Source organism: Pagrus major, chromosome 4, assembly GCF_040436345.1.
Source record: "Pagrus major chromosome 4, Pma_NU_1.0".
Classification (NCBI taxonomy): Eukaryota; Metazoa; Chordata; class Actinopteri; order Spariformes; family Sparidae; genus Pagrus; species Pagrus major.
In genome coordinates this window covers 27,362,921-27,388,706 of record NC_133218.1, presented here as the reverse complement: position 1 = coordinate 27,388,706, position 25,786 = coordinate 27,362,921, and the positions used below count along the sequence as shown (strand labels likewise).

Below are 25,786 nucleotides of genomic sequence, written 5' to 3'. Positions count from 1 at the left end.
AAAGAGCTGAAGAGGACAGTAACCAAACCGGTTTTTCCCAGCTGCCTGTGCGCCTCACCCCTTGCGCCACACACGTCTCACGACGATGATGGCAGTCTTTCTTTCAGTCTCCCTTTTCGGCGAGTGACCAACATTGTGTTCACAGTGTCAGCTTACTGCTTTTCCATTGTCAGACTACACCTCGAGAAAGAAGGCACCGGGTCAGAGCCTCAGTGCCTACCTGTGTGTTCACTCTGGGGTGTGTTTATGATTCAAGTTCAGTGACAACCTGCCCTGTGTACATAATTCAAGCCAAGTCTGGGAAAGCATCAGGGCCATTTTGACACCTGAGGCACCTGCAGTCACATGTGTCAGTATTGTGTCCACAGATTTGTTTTTTTTGTCTTTACCCTTTAAATCCCACTCATTCAAACATTCATCTTCTTTCTCTCAGCATTTCCATACCTGTTGGACATGGTGGCTGCTGTTTCTGATATCATATCAGATTTCCTTTCACTGTAGGCTTTCAGGGTGTGACTATGTGAGTGAAAGGTTGTGTGAAAACTTCCTGGATTTTAAGCTTTTCCTTTAACTGAAAAGTCTTTTACTTTAAGGCTTCTTTAAGGACTTTGGTGTGAAATGTCAGCAATCTGTGCATGCTGCCTTTGGCTGCTCTGAATGGCATTGTAATGACTAATGCTTTCATGCGAGAGAAGAAAATAATTAGAGCCACCTGTAAGACTCAAACCTTTTGCTGAGGAAGACACCAATGTGCTCTTCCTTCCTTTTACAGTTTCACTAAGATTTGGCCAAATGTAAGAATAAGTGAGCCAGTGCCTTTTGTTCATCTTGGGGGGAAACAGTGGGAGCCTCATTATCACGGTAATGCCCGGGCAGGGCGGTGATTGGCACATGAATAATGTATTACAGTGGGAGGGGACGGTTTCGGGCTTGACTGTAGTTAGTTGCGTGCGTCACGTTGTGGATTGAAGACATTAGAGGGACATGGTCTGAATGGCTGTCTTTACAGTCACTGGAGGAAGTTTTCATGCACCGAACACCAGGTAATACAAATTTAATCACTAGTAGCTGGCAAAACACAGATTAGTTGTTGTCGGATTTCTCGCGGTGCTTGAAATAACGTTTTAACCTATGGAGTTTGGCGTGTTTGGTCCTGTGACATGCTGTGTGGATGTTTTAAGAAAGTACATTTTAATGTGTCGCCTAGCGCTAGTGTGTATTTGCCTGAAGCTATTTAAATGTATGGTGACATTTTACGCACAGCGTGAGTCTGGGTCTATTTCGGCTCGTGTTTTTAATAGAAAATGTGTTTTTCTAGAGAGTTATGTGAAATAAAAGCGAAATTCCCTTGTTTCTGATATAAAATGTGTATGCCGCCATTGTAATCTGTACATTTATTGTAGATTGAGTTTTGGAAATAAGTGAAAAACAAAGTCTATGATGTGTAATTAATAAATCTTATTCAGCTAATTTATTAAGAGTCCAGATATTAATACAAACAAAGTTTGGTCTTCTTTGACATTCGAGCTCAGCGCCGACTCAGCATCCCGTGTTTGTGTCCAAAACACAGGTAGAACAGGTGATTCGCGCGCGTGTTTGTTTTCACATATAAGGGCCACTATAGACTACACATCACACAGGATGTGAGGGTTCAAATCCATACGGGCCAATAGCCTGCCGTGTTCAGATTGTGTCCTGAGGCTTGATCGGTTAAATCTGGCCGGTCTCAGCATGTTAGAGGAATGAAGGTATCTGCCACAGGCTGTTAACGACCCGCTGCTTATTGGTCTGATGTGCCTGGAATAATCAATCCTGAGCTTTAATGGTGCGAAAGTCGTGAAGCTATGGTGATGTTGCTTTGCAGCTCAGGTTAGGAGATGTTCACAGGGGGGGTATCCCCTTGTGTTCACTGCGCTGCTCCCTCTGCGATTATTTACCTCGACTGATGTGTGCAAACACACTGCTCACTGTTGTACTTGGCTAAGGTACGGGTCAGTCCACTCTTGCATCCTGCAGTCTATCTGCTGGGGTTTTTTTTTAAATAAAGGGGACCAATAGTCACAGGGAAGAAGTCTGGCGTCAGTTATACAAACTGGGCTCAAATCTCAGCCTGGCGCAAGCAACACGAGGTGACAGAGCGCAGCCGGGTTCCCAGGATTTTTCTGGCCCCCACCTGACCTCTATTCTTTTTTTTTTTCCTTTTAAACAAGCATTAATGGATATTGATAATGATCAGATCCGGATTTATTGTGTGACTGCTAATCCAGGGACCCCTGATGGGATTTTCCAGATGGCCCTTCCCTAGGACTACCTAAATCAAGGATTTCATTCTGGTAATGCAGTTTCTTTCTCCTGCTAAAGAGTATATATTAATCCCGTGCTAGTCTGCATTTTAAAGTGAGTTTGAAGTGACTGTGTTATTTAAACTTCCAAGTTTTCACAGCTTCTTTAAAGGTGCACTATGTAGTTTCGGGAGAGATCGTCATTTTTCTTGTTATTCATCATTTTTATGCCGAAACAAACTAAATAAACGAGCTCTCTTTAGTTTTCTTTAAAGGACAACACAGTTTCATACTCTGTTTATATGTGGCGGACCCTGCCACCTTTCCCACTTCAAACAGTGTTCTAGGGAACTTACTTTCCTCTGAGAACAGCTTGTTTATTCAGTTATGGAGCAAATAAATATCCGAGTTTGTATTATTACCTCATTGATATTGTAAATATTAAATTTCAGCGTTTGTATTTCTTCTCCAAAACTACATAATGCCCCTTCAGAGAAATGTTTTCACTCATTTTATCTGAATTATTTTATGCACGCAAGCTGCTGAAAGTTGTTCCTCCTCCAACAGCTGCAGCAGCCTCATGTTGTTCTTCCCTGATATGCAAATCCCCAGTTCAGGACAGCTTCTTCTCGACCAGAGGGAGACACAGTTTGACGTAGATGTATCTCATTAATCAGCAGATCACCGAGAAATCAGCCCCACACACCTCTTCCTCTAGTCTACACGTTGTATTTTTCGAAACAAGTGGGCGAACATCTGCTTGCTTGCTGCTGCACTCATCCCGAGTGTTTTTGTGCGTGTCAAGTTTTACAGATGGGTCAGTAACAGTATTTGTCATGTGCTGTTATCACAACACGGACCCTGGCTGCTGCTGACAACGCCTGATTTACGGCCCCTGGCCGCAGGGAGTCTCTCAGATCTTCCCTTAACATTTGCTCAGCAGGCTTTAAATGCTTCCTGTTGTGAGATGAAGGCCACGCTAACATCTCAATATGGCCAGATATGCTTTCTTTCAGTGTAAGTCTGATTTGTAGTGGATGACACACAAGTCGTTTTTTTCCATCAGCAAAGACTTGAGATGAGATGTGTTGAACGTGCCAGTCTTTGATTGCATGACTCATCTTCTGATGCGTGTGCACATATCAGCAGCAATGCAGCCCGTCCAGTGGAAAATACAACAGCAACATATCAGGACATCTCTTGTGAGGGAGGGCTCACAATATGATCATTGTGTCTGTTTCCTTGTGCGTATGTGATCGAGCGTGGTGGGCCGTGTAGACAGATTGCATCAGGTGTCTGTTCTGGTAAGAAAATCAGGCACAGATGAGTCTCTTTGTTCTTCCTAATGTCATTAAGCCACACTGGCTGACTGCAGTATCTGATTATTGGCTGTTAATCATCTGTTAAGTGAATTTACATGAAGCTTTTGAACATATTGTACACAAGTATGGCTCAGAAGAAGATTTGGGTTCGGCTGCTGCACCCCTGTTAGATGCATTGATCTTGGACCATGTGCTGTTACACCCACATGCATTGACTTGAAATCAGATTCTGATTATGTGAACTGACGCAGAGGAGAGGGAGTGTGTGTTTTCCGCACAGACAGAAAGCGCAATTCCCTGTAGTTTCTGAGAAAGTGCTCGGACAATAGACAATGCCGAGAACGTCAAGTGTGGAATAATAAGTGGTCGACAAAAAGACTTGTGTTCAGGAAAGTTGAGTAAGCTTTTTAGCGCGCTTTTAAATCATCTGCATGAGAAAAAACTGGAGCCAAGCCACATGCCAAAAACATTTCTTATTATTTCATGGTCAGTATCAACAACATATATGCCAATTCTGATGTATCTGTTATAGGTCAATATCAGCCGATAATCAGCTGATATATTGGTCGGGGCTCTAGAAAAAACATTCATTTTCTTTCTGATTACCCTTTCTTAATTATTTATACAGGTGAGTATATCATATATTAATTAATAGCTTAGCTTGAACATCTAAAATGTTTCCCTGAGCCAAAGGTGGATGTCTGCAAAATTGCTTGTTTAATTTGCCCAGTAGTCACACAGTAGACACCCAAAGCCTTTTATTTTCACAATTAATCATTGAGTCTATAAATGTCAAAAAGATAGATACAAAAAATGCTTAATCGCAATTTCTCAGAGCCCAAAGTGATGGCCTCAATTTGTTCATTTAGTCGAACTAACAGTCCAAAACCCAAAGATCTTCATTTACTAACATAAGAAGCAAAGAAAAGCAGCAAATCCTGACATTTAAGAAGCCAGAACCAGCAAATGTTTGCTTGGAAAAACGACCGGAAAGACTAGATTATCAAAATAGTTGGCAATTACTCTTCTGTCGACTAATCAGTGCAGCTGTACTTCCAACAAGCAACCTTTTGTTCTTGACAATCGACTTATAATAAGATATAAAGAGAAAAAGCAGGACCAAATTAAATATACAAGCAATGAAATATAAAATAACTATAAAAAGGGTGCATTAAACTATAGTTAAATATCAGATTTTATTGTTGCTCCACGTGTGTATCTGCATGTAAAACTGTCGTCATTACTCAGTTGAAATCTGTGCTGTAATTAAAATGTGAATCATTAATGTAAAGGAAGCTCACTTCCTGCTTCTCCTGGCGTCCTCCATCCACTGATTCTCTCCTCTCCTCCTCCATCAGAACAAGGCATGGCTGGGAAGCCTTTCCGGGCCACCTACATCTGGGGCAGCATCATCTCCAATCTCCACACTCACGTGGAGGTCAAGCGCCGGCGCCACAACCTGAAGTCCTACCATGACTGCTTCCTGGGCTCAGAGGCCGTGGACGTGGTGTTGGCGCACATCACCCTGAACCGTTTCTTTGGCGACGAGGCGGTGCCCCGCTACAAGGCCGTCCGCCTCTGTCAGGCCCTGATGGACTCGAGGGTGTTTGAGCCGGTGGGCGTTAAAGTTTTTGGGAAGGAAAAGAAGCGAGCCACATTTGAGGACAGTAGCTGCAGTCTGTACAGGTTCCTGAGCCCAACGACCAGCTCATCATCATCATCGCTGAACAACGCAAACTCTCACTCCACCAGTACCATCGAGAGCGGCTATGACTCACCCAGCATGAACAGGAACAAGAACAGCTATAGTCCATCACGTGAGAGGTACAGACTCGTGTCATAACATCTTCGGATCGAATTTTTGATTTGCTTTGTTCTCCTTCCTCCAGAGCTAATCCCAAATCCGGCATAAATTAAGACTAGGTGCTTCTGAAAACTAGTGAGGCATGACCTGAGACTCTTGAAGTCCCATCATGCAGTCTGACACTCTTAATTTCCAGTAACCCCCTCATTACCAATGTCATAGTCAGTTCAAATACAAGCAATAATTCCAAAATCAAAAAGTAGGTATGTAAGTAAGTGAAACAGGGTTCACGTGTCCTGGAAATCCTTGAAAACAATTTCAACGTGTTCTTGAGGTTTGAAAAGTGCTTGAAATTGTTGTACAGTGTGTAAGATTTTAGTTGAAAACAATCAAAAATTAGCAAAAATTAGCACCAAAATGTGAAGAAATGATAGTTTTGTCAGTTCAAGTTAGCATGCTAACCAGCTAGCTCCGGCCTGTTCTGGTCAAAGCTTCTGTGCTAGCGGTGTCAACATCAGTGCTTCCCCCAGTGCTCCAAGCTCCCAGTCCGGACTGCTGGCTGCAAAGCTAACTGAGCTAACTGGCTAATGGCAGATTCAGTTAGCAGCAGCTAGCAGTTATTCGAGTGATTTGCTCCCTCCTATTTGTTTTGAGTATGAATTTGACATTTGGCCAATTCTTACATGTTGCACCTTTAATAAATAAATAATCATTTTGAGTATATAAGTCGCTGGAAAAGCGTGAAGCTCAACTCTGTTGAGAAAGATTTCAAAAATCTGCCTACCAGCACCTGTAAAGTTCATTAATTAACATGTTTTATCGTGTTTGTTTACAATACATAGACTGAAGTGAAAATGACAATTTGTTATAGACAAAAGAAATTACGTGTTAGACTATTTTTGGACTGTTGTAACTTCCTGTAGTCTCTGCTGTTTGCCGGGCAACCTCATGGTGATGAGAAGACTCATGCCAGTTACTGAGTCACAGTCAAGAAATAGCCGTTACCCCAAGAAAAGCCACAATGTGCAGTTTTTACAATAAAATTTTTGAGAAGATCTTGTTACAGAGCTAAGTTAGCTGTTCCCCCTCTGTTTCTAGTCTTCAGATTCAGGTTTACTCACATACAGTATGTGCAATTTGCCAAAATATGAGGAAAGATCAAAAAAAAGGAAGTACTTCAAGTCTAGAAGCATAAATAGAAAATTGACGGTAAAATGTGACTAAACTTGCTGAGCTAACAGTGATGTCATATATGTCATAGCTTCATATGTCCCCTAAGCCAATAAGTGTATTTCTGAATTTCCCTAGAATTAAATTGTAGGGAGGCTGTCGAACATGTAGACCAGACAGGCAGGATGACGCATGGCCTCAGCACTTTGTAGTGCTGCGACAGTGACAGCTCCAGACTGGACCAGAAGACAGCCCTGATGTCACTAATAGGAGATGAAAGATTCAGAGGAGCCGCGTGCTCTAACAGTTTAAACGAGGCTTTTGCTATTTGCGGCACAAGGCCGAGTCACGTCTTAATGGGAGATAATGTAAATAAACAGAAAAGAAAAGCGTCCTATTTAATGTTCCCTCAGAAATTGTTCAGTGCTGGAAATTGAGCATTTATTTAGTCTGTTTTGATTTTCAAATGACCAATATCAAAGCAGCGTCAAACTGCGACTGAATCACAGTTACCAGAAAACAGCCCGATGCCACATTCGCTCCTGTAATGAGTCAATTTTTCTTCTTTTTCAATCACTTCCACTGATTGCTGTTATTATGTGACTCTTCAGACAAGAGGCGCTGAGCTACTCCACCCACTCCCCTGTAAGTTCAGACAAATCACTGGAGGACGTGCTCGGAAACCTCAACCTGAGCTCCACCATCACCCCTCAGATGATCAACTTAGGCCTATCACAAGAGCGTAAGTCGTCTCCCATCTGATGAGAATGACGTACAAGCCTTTCACAGTACGTGTCTGCCTGTCTGTGTATCTCTGACCCCTGTGGCCTTAACTCTTGTGTTTTCACAGTTGTGGATGAGGTGTGGCACCAGCAGGCGGTGTTCCGACTGTTGCAGCTGATTGAGCTCCCCCTGTTGGAGAGCTTGTTAGAGGGTAAAGATACGTCGCGGCCTCCCCTGCATGGCATGGACAGTGACCCGGACCTGTTGTATACATCAAGCTACCTAGACCGTGAGGTCCTCAAGGCCTTCAGTGAAGCACAGTAAGTCCTCTAAAGCTTCACTTAACCGAATATATGTTTTTTGGGATCTATCAGTCATAATCTGCTCTTTTCTTTAACTCTTTAGCAGCTTTACAGACAAAATGATAAAATAAAATCTTTAAAATGTTACGTATTTAAGGATTTTCCCCTAAGTTGCTGTTTTGCCATGCTCTTTAACAAATAGGAAAACACTATTGAGCATCGATTTGTTGATTGGATGGTAAAATTATTTGTAGGTGTCGAGTTTAAAACCATTAGTATTGAAATAGTATTGAAATAAAAGTTACAGACAGTGGTGGAAAATAACTAAGTACTGTACCTAAATACAATTTTGTGGCACTTGTACTGTAACTGAGAATTTTTCATTTAATCCTACTTTACACTTACTCCTCCTTCACTGCATTTCAAAGGAGCTTATTGTACTTCTTACTCCGCTACATTCATTTAAAAGCTATAGTTAGTCTCTACAGTGAAGATAAAGATTGTGCATAAAAAACATATAATGCGTTGTTACAGCTGATTACATTAAACATGATACTATCTCTTATATTGCTGCATCAAAAATAATGATCCAATAATAATAACAGCACAACACTGAAAAGGGTCATTCTGCATAATTAGTACTTTTAGTTTTGATACTTTAAGCACTTTTTGTTGCTAATACTTCTATACTTGTACTTAAAGGTCCCATATTATGCTCATTTTCAGGTTGATATTTTTATTTTTGGGTGTCTACTAGAAAGTGTTTTCGTGCTTTAATGTCCTCCGTCCAAATGCTCCGTTTTAGAGCCAGTCTGCTCTGATTGGTCAACTCTCACAGGCCCGAGTCTGAGACATGGAAGTCTGATTTTCTTGTATTGGACCTTTAAGTGAAAGTTTTTACGCAGGACTTTATTCTAATAGAGTGTTTTATAGTGTAGTGTTGCTACTTCTACTTAGATAAATCATCATGATGGAATGCTGATGTGTTAAGCCTGGTTTAACCTATCTGCTCGCTGTGTTTTCGCCTGGAACTGACCAAATCCATGCTTGCTTACTGGAGACAGTGGAGGTCAAGAGCTTGTGTGACCTTCTTTCTATCTCTCCATCTCTGAGTCGCTCCTTTGACCAGTCTGTCGGCTGTGTTTAAAATCATTACCCTCCCCTCTCCCTCAGGGCTGATGAGTGGATGTCAGGCGCGGTGGACTGTCTCGAGTTTTTGCCTGATGAACTGGTGGTGGAGGTCAGTCGAGGTTTGTCTGGCTGCACTGACGACCTGCCTCAGTGTAAGAGGCTGCTCTACGAGGTCCTGGCTCAGCATTACGGACACACACAACAGCCGCCTCTGCTCAGCAACCACATTTTCGAAATCTACTCTGGCATCTCGGAGCTACTCGGTAAGACATGGAGCCATCAGATCTCTTTGATATCCTGTTTTATGGTGATGCATAAAGGCAGGTTGCATAAATGTTGCTGCCCATGCCAGTTAAATCACAAGGGCTGTTTTCCTCAAACTCGCTGTTTTCATTCCTGTATTTTCTGTGGTATGCTCACAGTGAATGGCAAGCAAGAGCAAGCTCTGGAGACTCTGCAGCTGAGCCTGAAGCTGCAGGACTCTCGCAACAGGGAGGAGCTGCGGCGACTCCTGAGATTCATGGCCATCGCAGCCAAACCACAGGAGGTCAAACTGCACAAAGAGGTGAGGGCTTTTGTGCATCTCATGTGTATCCGCTTATGTATATTTGATCTCTGCTAACTCGAAATAATTCTCTGTCAGATTGAGAACAGAATGGCGGTGAAAAGGTCGTTCTCCAGTGCCATCGTCTACAGCAGAAGACTCTCCAAAGGCAAGGTGGACCTGATGGTGCTGTTCATGATGGACAACCACTGTGATCTGTTCAAAGTGAGTGTTCTTGATTTGTCGCTTTGCCAGTGTGTATACATGTGTGTGTGTCCGGTCATCTAATCACCATCTCTTAGTCATTGTATCAATACAATGACTAAGGTCTTTTGCAACAATGTTGATCGTTACATCCTTCGTTCAGCACCTACAGAATGCTGTTAACTCAGGCTGTCAGAAGCAGGATTGCAACCCTGACATTAAATCAAAGTGATTGAGTGTAAGAGCACAGACAGCCAAAAAACCAAGGAAACATAAAACTTATGTTTATTATGATGATCTTATAAATAAAAAGGTAAACAGAAACTTCTTTTGCTCTCTTTTCCACCAGATTCCTGTTTCTTTGCACAAGATGGTCAGTGACAGAATAATGAATATAATGAAAGGGAAGGATCCAGATGTGGTAACAGGTAGGCAGATTTTCCTTGTATCTATCCATCTTAAGACATTCTGTTTGTTTAAAGGGTAACGCCACCAATTTTCCATGTTAAAGTCTGTTTACAGGTCTTGCGGAGTACTGCTGCGCAAGCCTTTTGTGGCTCCAGAGGAAGCTTCATGTGATTACATGCAGCTTCCTCTGGGGGCCACATAAGGCTTTATACTACTTTTTTCACATATGCAGTAGTACTCCCCAACACCTGTAAGCACATTAATGTGTAAAATACATTGGCGGAGTTACCCTTTAAATGCCTTTTGTGCAACTACTGTGGGAGAACTCACCTTTCACTTAATTTCTGTTTCTCTAATCACTCTTTACTGCAGGATCAACATACTGCACCAGAGTAAGTGCTACGACCTATTCAGAAAACGCACAAAAAACCACCAAAGAAGAACTTCGGTCCTTACTCCGGACAGTCCACGAGAACCCCAAACTCTCCTCCAAAGAGAAGAGGCGGCTGCTGGGGCAGTTTTACAAAGGCCACCCAGAGATTTTTGTTCAGTACTTTGGAAATCGATTGTACAGTGTCAACATGTTGTTACAGTGATATTTATTTTTTAACACTTCATGTATTATAATGTAAAAAGAAGTAGATGTGATGTAAATGATGTGCAGTATAGTAAGTGGATTGTATTTGCTTGTATGCAAATAGTTTAGACTACTGAACAAGAATGTGAATTTTAAATGTAGAGACTCTTGAGAAGCTGCGATATTTAAGGACTTAATTACTTCAATTTCTTCGATATTTTTCTTTGGTGCAGGACACTAACATGAAAAGTCCCTTTTAGTTATATATGCGACTCTGTTACTTTCCCAGAATGACAAAAAGAACCAAGTGTTCTTTTTTTTTTTTTTTTTTTTATGTTTTCACCCTGCAATGCGTCTCGATGTCTGCAGCCTATAAGGTCAAGTCTGCGTATGGCGTTTTCAATGGATGTATTCTTTGTGCTTGTGCAATAGGAACAGTGTTAGCAATAAAGAAATGTGTCTGTTCATGTGGTTTCTCATATACAATGTGATGTACAGTCGAGCTATGTCTGTCTGAGGAGCGGAAATTTGAACCTGGCAATTTGAAAGTCTGATGCTGTGCCGCAGTAAACAGTCGGAGACATTCATGAGAGTCAGCCCTCTGGGTTTTTTGTGTTTGTTTGCAACAAATCAGCAAAACAGATGTTTGTACTTTTTTTTGTTGAAAACGTTAGCCATGTTTTAGTGGCATCTTCAGGGTTCTGTTTTAAATAAGGTTAATGTACTCCTCCTAATCAGTGGAGGAAATCACTTCCATATTTCCTTGTGACAAAAGCATTCCCAAATCCTGTTAAAACCACACACAGCTTGCTTGTATTTTGTGCAGAACGTAGTAAAATTGTTCAGCGTTCATAAAAGGTACATTTCCTTTTTTTTAAATTTTTTATTGCGGAAACAAAATGTGTATTATTTAATTCAACCACTACACATGAATAAGATTTGATTTTGAGACAGTTTGCCTGACTTTGTGTCCATTTACTTGACCGCACACAGGCCGTGCACATCCATTTAAAACGGTCACCTCTTTTTTCGATAGAGAGTGGTGTAACTGGGGAATCTGAGGCTGCTGGTTCCCAGTCAACTAACAAACTTTGTTGAATATTGTGTCTGTAAAATAAAAAATGTGATGTCTTTCATATTCTGTCATTGTTTATGTTACCAGTTCCAGCCAAAACTTGAACGCTCTCATCTCGACATCTCAAGAAAAAAAATTGTGCTTCTTTCTTTATCAGACATGCCTTTGATGCTAAAAAGCAAAATCAGATGTTTATTACTGTGCTTTGACTGTTTTTTAGCTGAAATCAGTGACTAGAAATTCACAGCTTACCTGACAACGATGGCCAACAAGCAATTATTTTGCTTGATAGGTACTGACACTTTGAGGGAAACAAATTACTCTGAATTGTCATTGAGAAGCTGTTAAATACAAAAACACATCATAGATATTATTCTTTTCTGAAAGACAGTCTGTTGCTTTAATTATAGAGTTGGCGGTGCAAATGTCAAAATAGCAATCAGACTATAATTAATCGTATTATGTTGCAGTAGAATGGTGTTCTGCATGAAATGTTTTATGCCACCTACATATGAATAGGCACAGCTGAGATAGGCTGCCACACATCAGAATAAAGGCTGCAGCCAGATAATGATGTTATCAGGCCAATGTGAAAATAAGCAGCTGGCTGACACTGAAAAATATTCACCGTGTAAAGTAAATTTATTTTCAATCAAGAAGAGTTTGTTACACCAATGAACTGTCTGGATATGTCAGCTTATGTTGTAAATCAGTTGAAGATGATTTTTATTTTTGTATTTTCAGAATCAAAAAGTCTACGTGGCTAAAATGCAAACAGGAGCAAACCCTCTACTCTTAAATAAGGGCTCCTTAACCTTTTCAAAGCTAGCTAATCCTTCTGTCTTCCGTTGATCTTGTTAATTGGACAGTGGATTGATCCTTTCAGAACAACTAAGTGTCACGATCTGCCACCTGGTGGTAACAACAAGGCCTGTGCTAAGAAAGAAGTCTTGACAAACGTCCCGTCTGTTACACAGAAAATAGCAATAAATAATCAGTTACATCAAATAAAAACGCAAATCTGGTTGAAATTTTCACTTTTATTGAAAGGAACTGTGTTTCCTCCAGTTATCTAAAAAAAATCCACTTTGCCATCACTGGAACATCACAAGGCCAAAACTGAGCTGTGTGCCAAAAACAATGGTTGAATTAAAAATTTTGTACAGTATAATGTTCAGTCTTTAAAAATGAAAACTGTTAACAAAAAAAGCCACAGAAACACTCAGGTGTGCACACTGTACATTTGTCTGTATGTGTGAGCGTGTGCATGTATTCTTGTCTTCTGTACAGAGAACCACTGATGTATAATCTGTCAGACGCACTCAGAAATGGGGACATGTACGTTTACTCCATAGGACCACCTGTTCATATGACATTCTTGTAGGGTTCAGTGTTACTTTTATCGAATCCTCTTCTGTTGGCGTGCACGGTAGATGTCGTGTATGGGCGGAGCCACGGCTCCTTTGTCGTCCTCCTCGTCGGAATCTGCATTTGGCCTCTTTAGTGACTTGGCAACAGCATGGTTCTCCATGGATCCATTGCCCTCCCCTCCTGCATCGGGCTGTCTACCAGTGATCAGCTCTACAGCAGCATCAACAGCTACAGAGGCGGAAAACACATCAGGAACATGTCAAACGGGGTAGAACGACAGTTTGACACACTGACACATTTTATGGAAATTCATCTGGCAGCTGTCAACATGTTTTACTCTGGACCAAAGTGGTCATTTGACAACCCGTCTGAGTGACATTTCCATCACCAGAGTCACGATGCTAACGTGGCTACAAATAAAATTGGTCTGGATTCAGAAAAGCAACTTACTCTCAGGAAGTGTGCATCTCCTGAAACTTTCCATGAGCTCATCCACTTGAACAAAGGGACCCTGCAGCGAGAAACAAACCACAGACTTTGCTATCGGGTAGGAAAAAAAGTTTTTTTTTTCATTTCCAGTAAATATAAGCATGACAGTATTAAGCTGCTGCGACTCACAGTGAAGCACGTAGGCGGAGGGAGCAGCTTCATTAGGACAACAGCAGCTGGGGGGACTGGGAAGACTCCACCAGGGACTGGGTGTAAACCTGGAGCTGTGGGGAGGAACACAGGAGGCTAACATCAAATATGGATCCTTTTAAGCATTGAATACATGGAGAAGAGACAGTAGACAGCTTAGGACTACATACGGGCGAGGTGACGTGGCTGGAAGGGGATCATCTGATTGGTGTCAGGTTTGGGGTACTCAGGTTTACGGTCGGCTTCATCCTTTAGTGAAGGCGCAGACGGCGCCACAACAGTCTCTGGGAGCATTGCTGCCAGTTTGGCACGAGACACATCCTACAAATGCACAGTAGAAACAGTTTAAATATACCTTAAGAGACAAGTCTGATCTGTGTAATCTGTCTCTAAGGGCAAAAATACACACCTTGTATCCAAGGGCCTTCAGTTCACTAGCAGAGCAGGGATACAGGTCCATAAACTTGTATCTATCTACAAGCAAGGCTGTTTCTTTGCCCTCGTACTCGTCTTTGAAGGCAGTGAATCGCCTGCGCTCCACCTTCAGAATACTGGCCAGGTCTCCTATGTTGCTCTCAAAGGCCAGGAACCGAGCCCAGACCTCACTGGAAAACATAGAACAAAAATCATCAGATATGGATTATTACATCATATACATACAGCACATACATGCAACCTTAATCAGTACTTGACATTACCCGGACTTTTCTGGTGACAAGCTTCCTGAGGTGAGGACACGTTCAAACAGAACCCTGGTGTTGTTATCCTCTGGAGAGACGGAGTGGAGGAAGAAAAGAAGAAAAAACACATGAGAAATTCTGCTTAGATTGGTGGATTAGTGGTGAAAAACAAACTGATTTTCTATATTCTGTGCATTAACTCTGCATCTTATTATACATGACCTACCATTAAGGTGTGAGAGGTAATCAATGTATGCCAGTATATACTCTGGAATGTCGCCATATTTCTTCAAACCGAGCTCAAAAATCTTGAAGGCCACCGATTTATCCTGTGTGGGAAAAAAAGCATGTTTGTAAGATCAGTTTCAGCCACACCGTACATATATTAACATACAATGATGTGTACTTACCTTGCTGCAGTAGTACTCCATCAGTGCTGCCGTCACGTACACATGGTGACGCGTGCGTAGATCTTCTCGGGCCTTTTTGAAGATGGTGCGACCTGATTTGATGCCCTCAGCCCTCCTGGCAAACTTCATGTACTGAATGTAGACCAGTGTCGGGTCAATGTCCTCAATGGCCAGCAGTTTGTTATAGATGCTGTGGACCTTCTCGTACTTCATGCGACTCTAGGAGACAAAAGACATACTCTGATCAGTCCCTGAGAGGGTTGATGACAGTTTGTGTTTCAAAGGCAACTGAACACTCACTTCTTCATAGTCTGCAAACGAAAAGTACAGCAGCATGTTCTTCTTCAGAAGAGTCCCGATGGCACGTTCGTAGATGTTAGCTGCCTCATCACTAAACAACTTGGAATTATTCATATCCTGAGAGAAAAAGATGAAGAATTTAAAGAATTAGACGACAGTTTTGAGCTGAAGTTGAAGAATACCCAACAGATTCTTGACTGTTCCACATCAAATTAAGAATCTGAAAGGTTTCATCTCTTACCCCTTTCTCTGCTAGCAGTTTGCTAGACTGCTCCAGGTACTGTGCCGCCTCATACCATATGTCAGGATGATGGCCCAGCACCAGCAGGCACTGCTCGTAGGCAAACATCACTGCCACACAGAAAACAATAGACTGAAATTAATAAAATACAGAATCAATGCATCTTAACCAGAGATGCACGAAAATTTTGGTGGGCCAAGAGCACACATCTACTGTACTATATATAAAGATGCAAAATGGTGGATTCCAAGTTAACTGACTGACTTCCTGCATAAAGCGTCACTCTGCCCACCGTGCTCAGATTATAGAAAGTCTTTAATAATTAGGGATCCTATATATTTAAAGAGCAAAAAATAAAACAGCACGAAAAGCACTTTATATTATTTTTTCCCCCTCTGTTAAAATATCTGGTGGGCCAAACTGAACCCTATAGTGGTCCACTTTGGGCAGCCCTGATCTAAACCATGAGTGAGAGGAAAATGTCAACCTGCGCCCTCTAGTGGCTGCCTTCATACAAGAGAAAATTGTATGAAATATGAAATTTGTAAACATCATTACTGGAATCACATCCCTTTGAGACAAATATTCACATATTCGGGCACAACGTTTCCTCACTGATCATCACCTCTCTTTGTGATGAGGGTCTGGTCTTCTGTGCGCAGTGGGTTGCTTTTTTCCCACTGGATGTACTTCTTCCACATTTCTACCTGCTGGGCTTCCTGAGGGGAGTTCTGGGGGGGTACTGAGGGCGCATTCCTGTCCAACCCCTTCATCACGGTCTCATACTCCTGAATTACACAAACGGAATAATCTGAATTAGTTTACAAAAAGTTTTTTGTGATATATCAGAAAGATTCAAAACAGATCTGTGACACTCATCTCACCTTCGCCACTCTCCTGGCATTCATGTAGTCTCTACTTCGATCCTCAATCATCTTTTTGGCCAAGTGTACATTTATTCCCTGTTCATAAAAACAGACAAGTCAGTCTTTTAACAGCCAAAAATCCATATGTGCAAATGAAAAGTATGTAGGTGGACAGATAAAAGCCAGAGGCCTGTGTGGGCCACTCACTTCTTCATATTTGCTATAATCTCTCCACAGCTGCTCGATATTGATCATGGGGTTCACGCAGCCTCTCTGGTAGACCCTCCGTACTGCTGTGATCCGCTGGTTCTCTGCGTATGAGCCTACAGCCTCACTGATGGAACATAAAACATAAATGTCAACATTTACAAGTTGGTGAACAAAGTTTGTGAGGTTTCACAGTATAACGAGAAAGAAAACACGTACACTCCTTTGAGGAAGTTGATGTAGTCCACCCAGATCTGGTAGATAGAGAGAAAAGCTATTAGGTGTTGGTAGTTACCAGAGACATATACACACAGATTCAAATATATAGTCCAGATCTGTGTACCTGATAAGACATTATTTCCATGCCGATTTTATCCAGAGCAAAGTCATACGCCTGGGCCATCTTCTCTCTGAGGGTTAGAGAGTAAATGTATGAAGTAAACTGTGCATTTAAAAATGTACAACATGCACTGAACCCAACTGTGCAGCATGTTCTCTTACTTGTAGCTGGGCAGCTTCCCTTTGGTCTCTCGAACATATGAGAGGTAGCATTTCCACAGGTCGATGTGCAAGACTTTCATTAGGCATCTCTGAAACAACTACAGAGGCAAGGACACAGGGATATAACTGTTATAGAGACACAAGCAAACGTTTGATAGATACTGTGAATATTCTACAAGACAACCACCCATCTGGTGTTATAAGGATGTGTTTTTTATAAATCCATGCTCAAACTAGTATGTGATCATTAGTAGCATATCCCTAGCAGGGGGATTCCCAAGACAAGCTGTTTTTACTTTACTTTAGCTCATTTGGGGGAGTTCCAGGTTTTTCTCAACACTTTAGTTATCCCGCTTCATTAGGCGGGCCTCAGATTTGGCCTACCTCTCAGTTAACTCCTCCAGACTCAAACAAAAGCACCACAGTTTGAATTAGTGTGAGGGATACATGTCATGATGTGTGGAACCGACATTCAGACAAAAACTGAACAGGATGCACTCCCATCATTTATTTAAAAGACCATCAAACAAACAATAAGTCAATTCCAGACCAATGCAGAGATAAATGTCATCAGTAGCAAGATTACATTTGAATTAAAATCATGGTTATATATAAACCACAACAAAGAGATAGGACAATATTCTTTTTTAATGAATAATAAAGCTGTTGTTGTACAACAAACTACAGACAAAAAACATGACCTTTCACATCTATGTTTTAGATGCCCTGTGATACAAAGCTGGTTTAAACAGTATGTTAAATAGTGTGCGCATATCTTAGTGGAAAACACAAGAATCATAACAGTATTACAGAAAGTCAGACGACCCCTCCCAGGTATCAAAATGACACGTGTCAGCTCTCATGAGTGTGATGGACACTTACCTTTTCTACCTTGTCATAGTTTTTAGCCTTGATCTGCAAATAAGAGTGTAAATGCAATATTAATTCAAAACGTCTCCTGTTTTATAGCTGCAGGAATCATGCACTCATGCAAATGTGACCACTCACACATACACACAGACTAAAGATCAACAAAGTGAAATTCACACAAGAATGACAAACTACTGTTAAAAAGGGGTATTTATTTTCTTTGTAGATTGCGCCACATCACAGAAAAAAAAAATTCTGACAAAATTTTGGATTGCAGATTTTGAATACTAAAGCCAGAGAACACTTTAATAAAGTGCTCCGATTTGAGAAATACAGTATGCCATTTTAAAGACCTCTTCCTTTCACAGCCTCGGGTGAGTTTGTTCCCTTGGTAAACACTGTTGCAGCAGTGAGTTTGATATTGCCTCCTGTTGGTGAGCTGAAGCCAGTCTCAAAGCTCCCTCCAGTACAGACAGGAGAAGAGGCTGTGGTTTCTGTGGTATTAGCACCTCGGGTACACCTATCCTGTCCAATTGTGGTTACATTAATGTGCTCTACAAAATTCACAAAAGCAAAACTAGCCTGGAAAGCAACATAAAGTAAGCTTACATGGCAGGTAAATATCCCAAAGTAAGATGAGCAGTGCTTCAGTGAGTAAAGCGTTACATAGAAAATGTTAATCAACCACATAATGGCAGTTCAGGTTTAGATGTACAAGACGTTGACAGAATTCTGACAGAACGATTCTCACAATATTAACGAGTAAATTCCACTCTGTCGGGTTGGTTGACAGATTTTATTCACTCTCTGTCCCCCCTGTATATTCTGTCACCTCTCAACTGTCCACCATTGACTGAATTCAACTTGTATTTCTCTATATATACAATGTATGCACACTTAGTGTATTACATCTGGGGGAACATGCAACTTAACCATTAAAGATGAAAAGTTCATTCAGGTAATTGATGCCATTTATGACCAAAGCAATGCAAAAAATGTCTTAGTGTTGCATGCAATTCACGCCAATGGACAAATTACTCTCTCATACAACACAGCATTGAAACTTAAAAAATCAGGACAACCCTTACAAATGTGTATTTTCTAGGAAAATAGTTTCCTCCAGCTGTGTTCTTTGTAAACCAGTGCAGTGCACAGCAACCGCAGTTTAGACTGCCTTTAGGGTATCTTCCCTAAAAAAAGACTGACCTACATTACTGGCTCATTCCAGGCATGACAACAGCACATCCGGCACACTAAACTTCCCACTTTAATTAAAAAAAACGGCGCCAAGCAACAGGGACAATCTAGTAGTAAGATATAGAAAGAGACAAAAGGTGTGATGCGTTGAAAATGCATCTACCAATGTTTATTTTTAGCCAGGAAATACGTTAATTCACCAGCAAAATTTGACGTTACGCTTTTACAAACTATTCTATTTAACTTTCTTGGATTACTTTTTTTTTTAAAGCTTTTCAGGGTATATAACATTAGATTAACAACAATGGAGTCTTTACAGCAACTGATGCTAATTCTAAGGTCTTTCCCTGTGCTACCCTGAAATAGATCACCTACATAATGTATTGCATTCATTAAGTTTCTAGATGCTCCTCCTGGGGGGAAACGTTACACCTCTATCTATTGCTTTGGTGTCTTTAGTATTTGGTTACATAACAGCCTCATAAAGCTCTACTAAAGATCACTGCAGAAACAACTTTAATATTAGAAAAGTTATTGATATATTTCCCTACATTGCACTAGCAAGCTTGAAATAGTGCGCTCATTACACACTCCTGCTGTGAACACACAGAAAAATAAATTAGACTTTAAGGTGACTCGAGTTCAGCAAGAGTTTTAGTTCCCGCTGGTTTCTCATCATAGAACATACCGCCTTATCGTTAATGAAAGTGACAAAAAGTATCCTAAAAAACTCTGACTGACATGCTGGAGAAGTTAGCCTCAATTATCTCCAGCAGAGACAACATGTGCTGGCAATCTAGACACAGGGGCATATTTGCTTATACTCTGCAGGGTGTTTCAGTGAATTTAATGTGTGATTTAATCCCGAGAGAGCTCGATTCCCTGAAAGAGGGATTTGAAAAGATGTGAGCACTGAAAAGACTTGGTAGGATTTGCCTACTGTGCACCTTTTAGAAATGAGGACTTTGTTAAATCTCAAGAGAACCAGACCCACACATGCAGGAGGATACGCTGTGCTTTTTAATGAAAATATTTTGTATTCTATGGCAAAAAAAAAAGTGCAGAATATGGAGAATTTCACAAAATTAGGTTTTGTAAGGCTGTGGGGGTTTTGTAAGTTGGTTAAGTAAGTTTATAGTTCCTTTACAGGAGGGGGGATAAGAGCTCATCCACATACTTACCAAATAAGGTCTTTAGACTATGAATAGCAAATGAGTTGCAAGCTATTAAAATATAATGCTAATACATGCCAGGATTAAAAGTCTAATTTTAGAACTCACTGCCTGCTTCTATAAATAAATACATTAAATGTCATGTTATTCAACTGTCCAGTTTCAGTAGACAGAAACCATCTATATAAAACTGTATATGAAGATTTAACAAACTAGTATCCTAGAGTGTTTTGGGTTGAACTGTGGTTTGGAGTTTAGTGGGGAGAGGTGATAGGGTACTAATAAATAGGTGGAAACGGGAAATTTGTGAAAAGTAAGTTGTAAGTTGACATTAATAAACATTTCTTAATTTTATTTCAAGGGATTGGCCTAGTTCAAGCAAACTAAGCTCCTCATTTTAATTTTTTCTGCCCTCTCCTAGCATAACTTTCTACTAATAAAAGTGTATTTTGAGCAATTCTATTCAGTAGGAACCTAAAAATAAAAAAAAAAAACACACAAACCTAAAAGTCTACTTCCCCAATCAAAACTTCTCAATTACACTTAAATACAATAACCCAAACATTTCACAATAAAACCTCAGCCTCAATTATTAGATGTTCTTTATTTTTGTTGCAAATGTTAAAGGATGTCTTAAGGCAAAAATTTAAATTCAGTCATTACATGTAGTCTGATAGAAAGTTAGGGGAAGTTTTTTAGTCCACACAATCTCAAAATTGTCTAACTTCACAGCATACAGCGTTCTTCCGAACAACTAAAGTGGATGGGTACTTGTTTTGAAAAACATTGAAAAATAAAGTGGCTCTGTAATAGATCCCTCAAAAAGATCCCAAATTGATTTGAAAGGACAATATGTATACCCTTAACGTGGTTGAGCGTATCTTTTCAAACTAATGTGGGATCTTGGGGTTTCAGGAGACTATGCCAGATGTGCTGTATGGAGCAGTTGTTTGTTTTCTTTTATTTATTTTTTTATGTTCTAAAACAAGTCACCGTTTACTTGAGTAGTTCAGGAGAATGCTGCAATGTTGTTCTGCTGTGAGGATTCAGAAATGTTTCACAGACCAAGAAACTTCACCTGACTTTCCATCAGCATGAGGTGGAGTAGATAATGACGGAATTTTCACTTTTGGGTGAATTTATCCTTTAACAGTGAGTTAACACACTCACTCCATCGTCTGGGTTCTAGTAAATAATCTGTTCACTATAGATGCACTCTTCAGTTAAATTCCCTCCCATAGTCTTCAGATAATGTACTTCTTCCACCCACCAACCAACAGTCACAAGTTGCACCTATACGACATCTCTACATCTAATTTAGAGGAAAAAAACGAGACTTTTTCCTAAAAAAGCAAAAAAAATAGGATGTTAATGAGGTTATCTTTTTCGAAACTAATTAAATTTTAAATCTGTTACATGTAATGCTTGCTGGACAAATACTGCTTCAGTGATGGTGTTTTAAATTTACTTCACATCTTCTCTGATTTTACGTTGTAGTAGCCACTCTGCTCTAGGTTTTTTTATGCTGTTGCTGGCTGTCATCTTTGTTAGAGGGGGTGATATATTAGTAGTGTGGAGACTGACACTGTTGCTTTACTGGCAAGAGTACAGTTAGTGCCATCTGTGGGCTAGACTAAATTATTAAGGACTGTTCCTGTGAAGCCTAGTCCATTTGGAAAAGGCGGCAGTGTGTTCTTTTCCCCTTTCATAACATATAAATGGCAGTTTCATGGAATATCACTCCAGGCCTTTTCTAGCACTGGGTAATCCAAGTTGGTACAGACCGGGGGTGAGGATATGGGTAGAGGGAGGGGGCAGGGTAGCAACCTCACAGCAACAAACCACATACACTAAGTCCTCAACATACAGCAACATTCAGTTCACAGCAGTGAGGTGATCACTTTCCAGAACTACACACTGCACTTTAAACTAAGTCATGATGCTTGATAGTGCTGTGCAAGTTTTTGCAAGCAATGTGTTTAATGCCATTTTCAGTAGTCATCTGCTGAAGTGAAGGGCATCAGAAAATGCACTTCACCAGGTTAGCAAAAAATGATTGTATGTAAGGGAAAATGAATCATCCTACCAGTAGCTGATTGCATAATAGCAAAGCCTGTTGATGGCATCAAGGCAAATGGGTCACTGGTCATATGTTCAGGAGGAGTGGGGAGAAATGTCTCAAGGAAAGAATGGGCCACACAATCAAAATATTTGTTTATAAAATTACCCGAAAGAAATGACACAGGAGGCAATAAATTGACACGACAAGTGAATAAAAGGCTAATGCACTCCAATACCATTAAAATAGTTTTAATACTGTTGCAGACCAAACATGCAACAAATGCATTTTACCCCATTTAAATATGACGCAGAGTAGAGAATATGTATTTTTTAAATTCTGGGAACATAGGAAGAATTTTCTGAAAAAGAAACGTTAGAGCTAATTTCCCCTTTGTTTGTGTTTAAAGGCACAATTCTTAATCAGTCCAGCTAGAGCCTCATAAATTAAGTGTTTTACATCATTCTACCTTTATGTTCAATCCAGGTCCATCATTGTGAAGGATGTTCTTCGGCAGATGCTTTCAACAGCAAAAAAAACGTCTTCATTCATTACTCTTACGATAAACACTATACAGGGTAGAGCTAGCCCAGGCCTACTGAATCAAAACAAGAATTGTGACTTTAAACGTCATTGAAGTAAGAGACATTTTGTTTGTGTGAAAATCACATTGTTGATCATGTCAGAAAAAAATCCCAGCCATGCACACTAAAGAAAAGAAAAAGTATTAACCTCGGCTTCAATGAATAGTTTCCAGAATCTCCCAGAACTTGGGAACTGTGCGACAAGTCGCTCATATGTCTTCCTCGCTTTATCTATGGGTTGGTTCTAAAGAAGGAGAATTCATTTACATTCAACTGTATTAAGAAACATATGAAGAAGCAGTCATATGGGAAAAAGGCTTAAGTGCTTTGTATTTTAACAATCTATATCCCCTCAGCCCCCCCACCCGTTTATCCCAGTTTACTTAACCCCAGGAATGCAACTCTGTGTCACTAAACCTGTGCTTCTCGAATCAGAATGCTCCATGCGTCAAGGTCATATGGGTTTTCTTCCAACTTCTTCTCTGCCTTCTTCACCTTCTCCGGGATATACTCTGCCGCAGCCTGCAATGCAACACAAAGGGCACAGGAGAAAAGGGTTACGATGCTGGTCGGACTCGCAATGCACTGTGATCCTTCTTGCGTAGTGGCTCATGTAGGGGCCCGCGGCTACAGAGGGCTAACATAACACTAAAATGCGTTCTCATTATGTACGGATGGGTTAAATATTAATTAATGGGGAACTGAATTCATAGCCACGCCTCGAGTATATGGTACAACTATGACGAACATCAGCCGTGGTGCTGTTTGATAGGTAAATCAAGTTACAAACACTGACCGCCGTTTCTCTACTAGCTAGCTATCTCTTAAAAGCTGGCACCACTTACAAAACACCCAGCCTCGTGAATAGTAGACTCAATAACGACATGGAAGTAACTGCACGTTGATATCAAGTTACCTTGCAGGTAATGCTAAGCTAGCTTAACACGTTAATACCAGACAACTAGCAGCGACAATTAGCCAGTCAATATGGCGTACGACAGGCTAAACTTAGCTTTAAGACAAACCCCTAGATATCACTTTAGTGCGCGTTATTGTCTAATTCTAGCTCATACTGACGCATAACGAGTCACAACATGATATGCATAACGTTACTGCAGCAGAGTTTAGTTACTAACATTATCCAAGAACAACACACAAGCTAAACTATGCTAGCGTTTCAGTTAGGGCTAGCTTGCCCCTCAGCAGAGCTGCATGTAGCTACCTGGTCGGCTGTTCCCTCGGTGGACATCACTGGAAGAGTACTTTAGGTTAGAAATGCTATATCAATTGGATAGACGCTCAACTAATAACGATATGGCAGTTTTGAAAAACGACTAAATGCTCGGCATAGCTTCACGACGGTCGATCACATTATCCTCGAGCAACTAAGTGTTCAACGGCAATATCTCAAAATGGCGTGAGAGCCGTGTTCCGCTCCGCGAGCAGCAACAACAATACCACTTCCGGCGCTGCGCCTTCAAATTAAAACATCGATATTCACAACACCAATCAGACTAAAAAACGCCTTAAATGTGTAAAATGACCGCGCAGATTATATATTGCAATATCAACACAACATATCCTCACACTGTTTATTGTAGTAGGAAAGGAATGGATGCAGCTGGTGGTACGTGCTGAGCTCTACACCTGCCTGGAATAGACTGGAGTCGCCCATCATCACAAATCAGATGATGCATCATTTTGGCAGGCTCATTGGGATTTCTTTTAATTTGGAGCAGAGGGTGTCCCCCTTTATGTGTTATTAGTCTGGCACACGTGCAGCACCTCCCTGCTGCATGTTCCTTCTATTTATGAATCTAAGACCCTAAGAAGGAAGTACATATACTGTGTAAAAAAAAACAACAACAACAACACACGAGCAAATTATGCTTTACTAATCACAGCGTGTAAACGTTTATGCATGACAAGCACGTGCGTCCAGGTGACTCATATGCAAACCAAGTTTATAATTTTGGCCTATAGGCGGCTTCTCGCAGTGGTCATGAGAAAAACACTACCCCATCATTCCCATCCGCAAGGTGGATGTTTGCAAATAGGACTGCAGACAGTTTTATCATGCTGACCAAAATCACAATAATATATCCCCCCAAAATAACCATAAAACAACACAACAAAAGCCCGTCCCGTGTTGCACAATACCGTCCACCTCGCTGGCCAGCAGGGGGAGACAAATGACAGCCACCGTGAGCGCGCGCTTGTGTGTGTCTCTGGCCAACAACTCCAAACAGACCAGAGCAACAGACCACAGAGCAGAAAAAGTTTCTCCCACCTACAAGCAACACTCATCTTGTGTATGCCATAAGATCTCACAGTTTCAGTGCTGTGACAGTAAGTAAACAGCAGATGGTTGTTGTTTGTTTTTTTGTTTTGTTTTACAGCATTGACGATTGTGATTGAGTCTGTGGAGAAGAAAAAAACGGAAATCTAAGGTTAAGTGTAGAAAACTCGTGCACCGGCATGATTTGGAGGATGTTATATTAGTGTTCTTTGTTGGACACTGTTAATGTCTTCATTGTATTAAAGGATACTGCATGTCTATGTCTGCCTAGATTTAATGATAAGCCATGCACAACTGCCTGGGGTGAGACTGTGTGTGTGTAGGGGGGGCTTGTGTCTTCCACAGGAAGCTAAAGGGGGCTTCTATAGGTGTGGGCCACTCTGCCTCCTCTATTACCACCACAGCTGTGTTTACTCATGATGCACCAGATTAGAAAAGAGGCGTTCACACCTGCTTTCCAGCTGACCAGGTCTTGTCTGTAATTGGGGTGGGGACTGGGAAAGACAAATGCCTTTTGGTGGATTAGATTACAGTCTTCTCAGACCCCGGGGGGCTTATGAACAGCTTACTTTGTCAGCTGGGTGCCTCCTGACTGTCTGGGCAGAGCTTGTGCTCCCCCACTAATGTCCTTTGAATGAACAGTCTGCTGGTGACACTTTGCTAAGGAAAAAGACATGAGCAATTGTTGAATAGTGGAGGCTAATTATGTTCTTCCATTGTATCTTCAAATGTCAGCATCAACATCAGCATCAGCAACAACATTTATCACTAATTTTCAACTGTGCAGTTTCTTTATTGTGTTGATCCTCTTACCAGTCATTGTTATTACCTGTAAAGCCTTCTCAACT

The 25,786-nt window shown here is 41.0% G+C and overlaps 2 protein-coding genes across 2 annotated transcripts; one reads left to right on the top strand and one right to left on the bottom strand.

Annotated features, from left to right (window-relative positions):
• Positions 1 to 993: 993 nt before the first annotated feature.
• On the top strand, positions 994 to 11,603 carry depdc7a (DEP domain containing 7, paralog a). The gene is made up of 9 exons (XM_073464671.1): positions 994 to 1,043; positions 4,963 to 5,428; positions 7,190 to 7,320; positions 7,429 to 7,621; positions 8,777 to 8,997; positions 9,157 to 9,299; positions 9,378 to 9,503; positions 9,832 to 9,910; positions 10,263 to 11,603. The coding sequence occupies exons 1-9, from the start codon at positions 1,028 to 1,030 to the stop codon at positions 10,484 to 10,486; spliced, it is 1,599 nt and encodes a 532-aa protein (XP_073320772.1). The 5' UTR covers positions 994 to 1,027; the 3' UTR covers positions 10,487 to 11,603.
• Positions 11,604 to 12,567: 964 nt separating this feature from the next.
• Positions 12,568 to 24,089, bottom strand: cstf3 (cleavage stimulation factor, 3' pre-RNA, subunit 3). Its single transcript, XM_073464699.1, has 20 exons — positions 23,862 to 24,089; positions 23,057 to 23,161; positions 22,788 to 22,883; positions 17,640 to 17,672; positions 16,758 to 16,855; positions 16,600 to 16,666; positions 16,476 to 16,510; positions 16,257 to 16,383; positions 16,068 to 16,145; positions 15,809 to 15,971; positions 15,184 to 15,293; positions 14,943 to 15,059; positions 14,643 to 14,861; positions 14,459 to 14,561; positions 14,251 to 14,320; positions 13,962 to 14,157; positions 13,723 to 13,873; positions 13,532 to 13,626; positions 13,364 to 13,424; positions 12,568 to 13,141 (listed from the first exon to the last, which is right to left on the bottom strand). The coding sequence occupies exons 1-20, from the start codon at positions 23,886 to 23,888 to the stop codon at positions 12,942 to 12,944; spliced, it is 2,151 nt and encodes a 716-aa protein (XP_073320800.1). The 5' UTR covers positions 23,889 to 24,089; the 3' UTR covers positions 12,568 to 12,941.
• Positions 24,090 to 25,786: the final 1,697 nt, after the last annotated feature.

Excerpts from the sequence above, each read along its gene's own strand:
- cstf3 (XM_073464699.1), bottom strand. The coding sequence starts at position 23,888 with ATGTCCACCGAGGGAACAGCCGACCAG. Across the intron at positions 23,162-23,861 it reads CCGAGGGAACAGCCGACCAG|GCTGCGGCAGAGTATATCCC; the intron begins GTAGCTACATGC and ends GTTGCATTGCAG. Across the intron at positions 14,562-14,642 it reads TGGAGTACTACTGCAGCAAG|GATAAATCGGTGGCCTTCAA; the intron begins GTAAGTACACAT and ends TTTCCCACACAG.
- depdc7a (XM_073464671.1), top strand. Across the intron at positions 5,429-7,189 it reads TATAGTCCATCACGTGAGAG|ACAAGAGGCGCTGAGCTACT; the intron begins GTACAGACTCGT and ends GTGACTCTTCAG. Across the intron at positions 8,998-9,156 it reads TGGCATCTCGGAGCTACTCG|TGAATGGCAAGCAAGAGCAA; the intron begins GTAAGACATGGA and ends GTATGCTCACAG.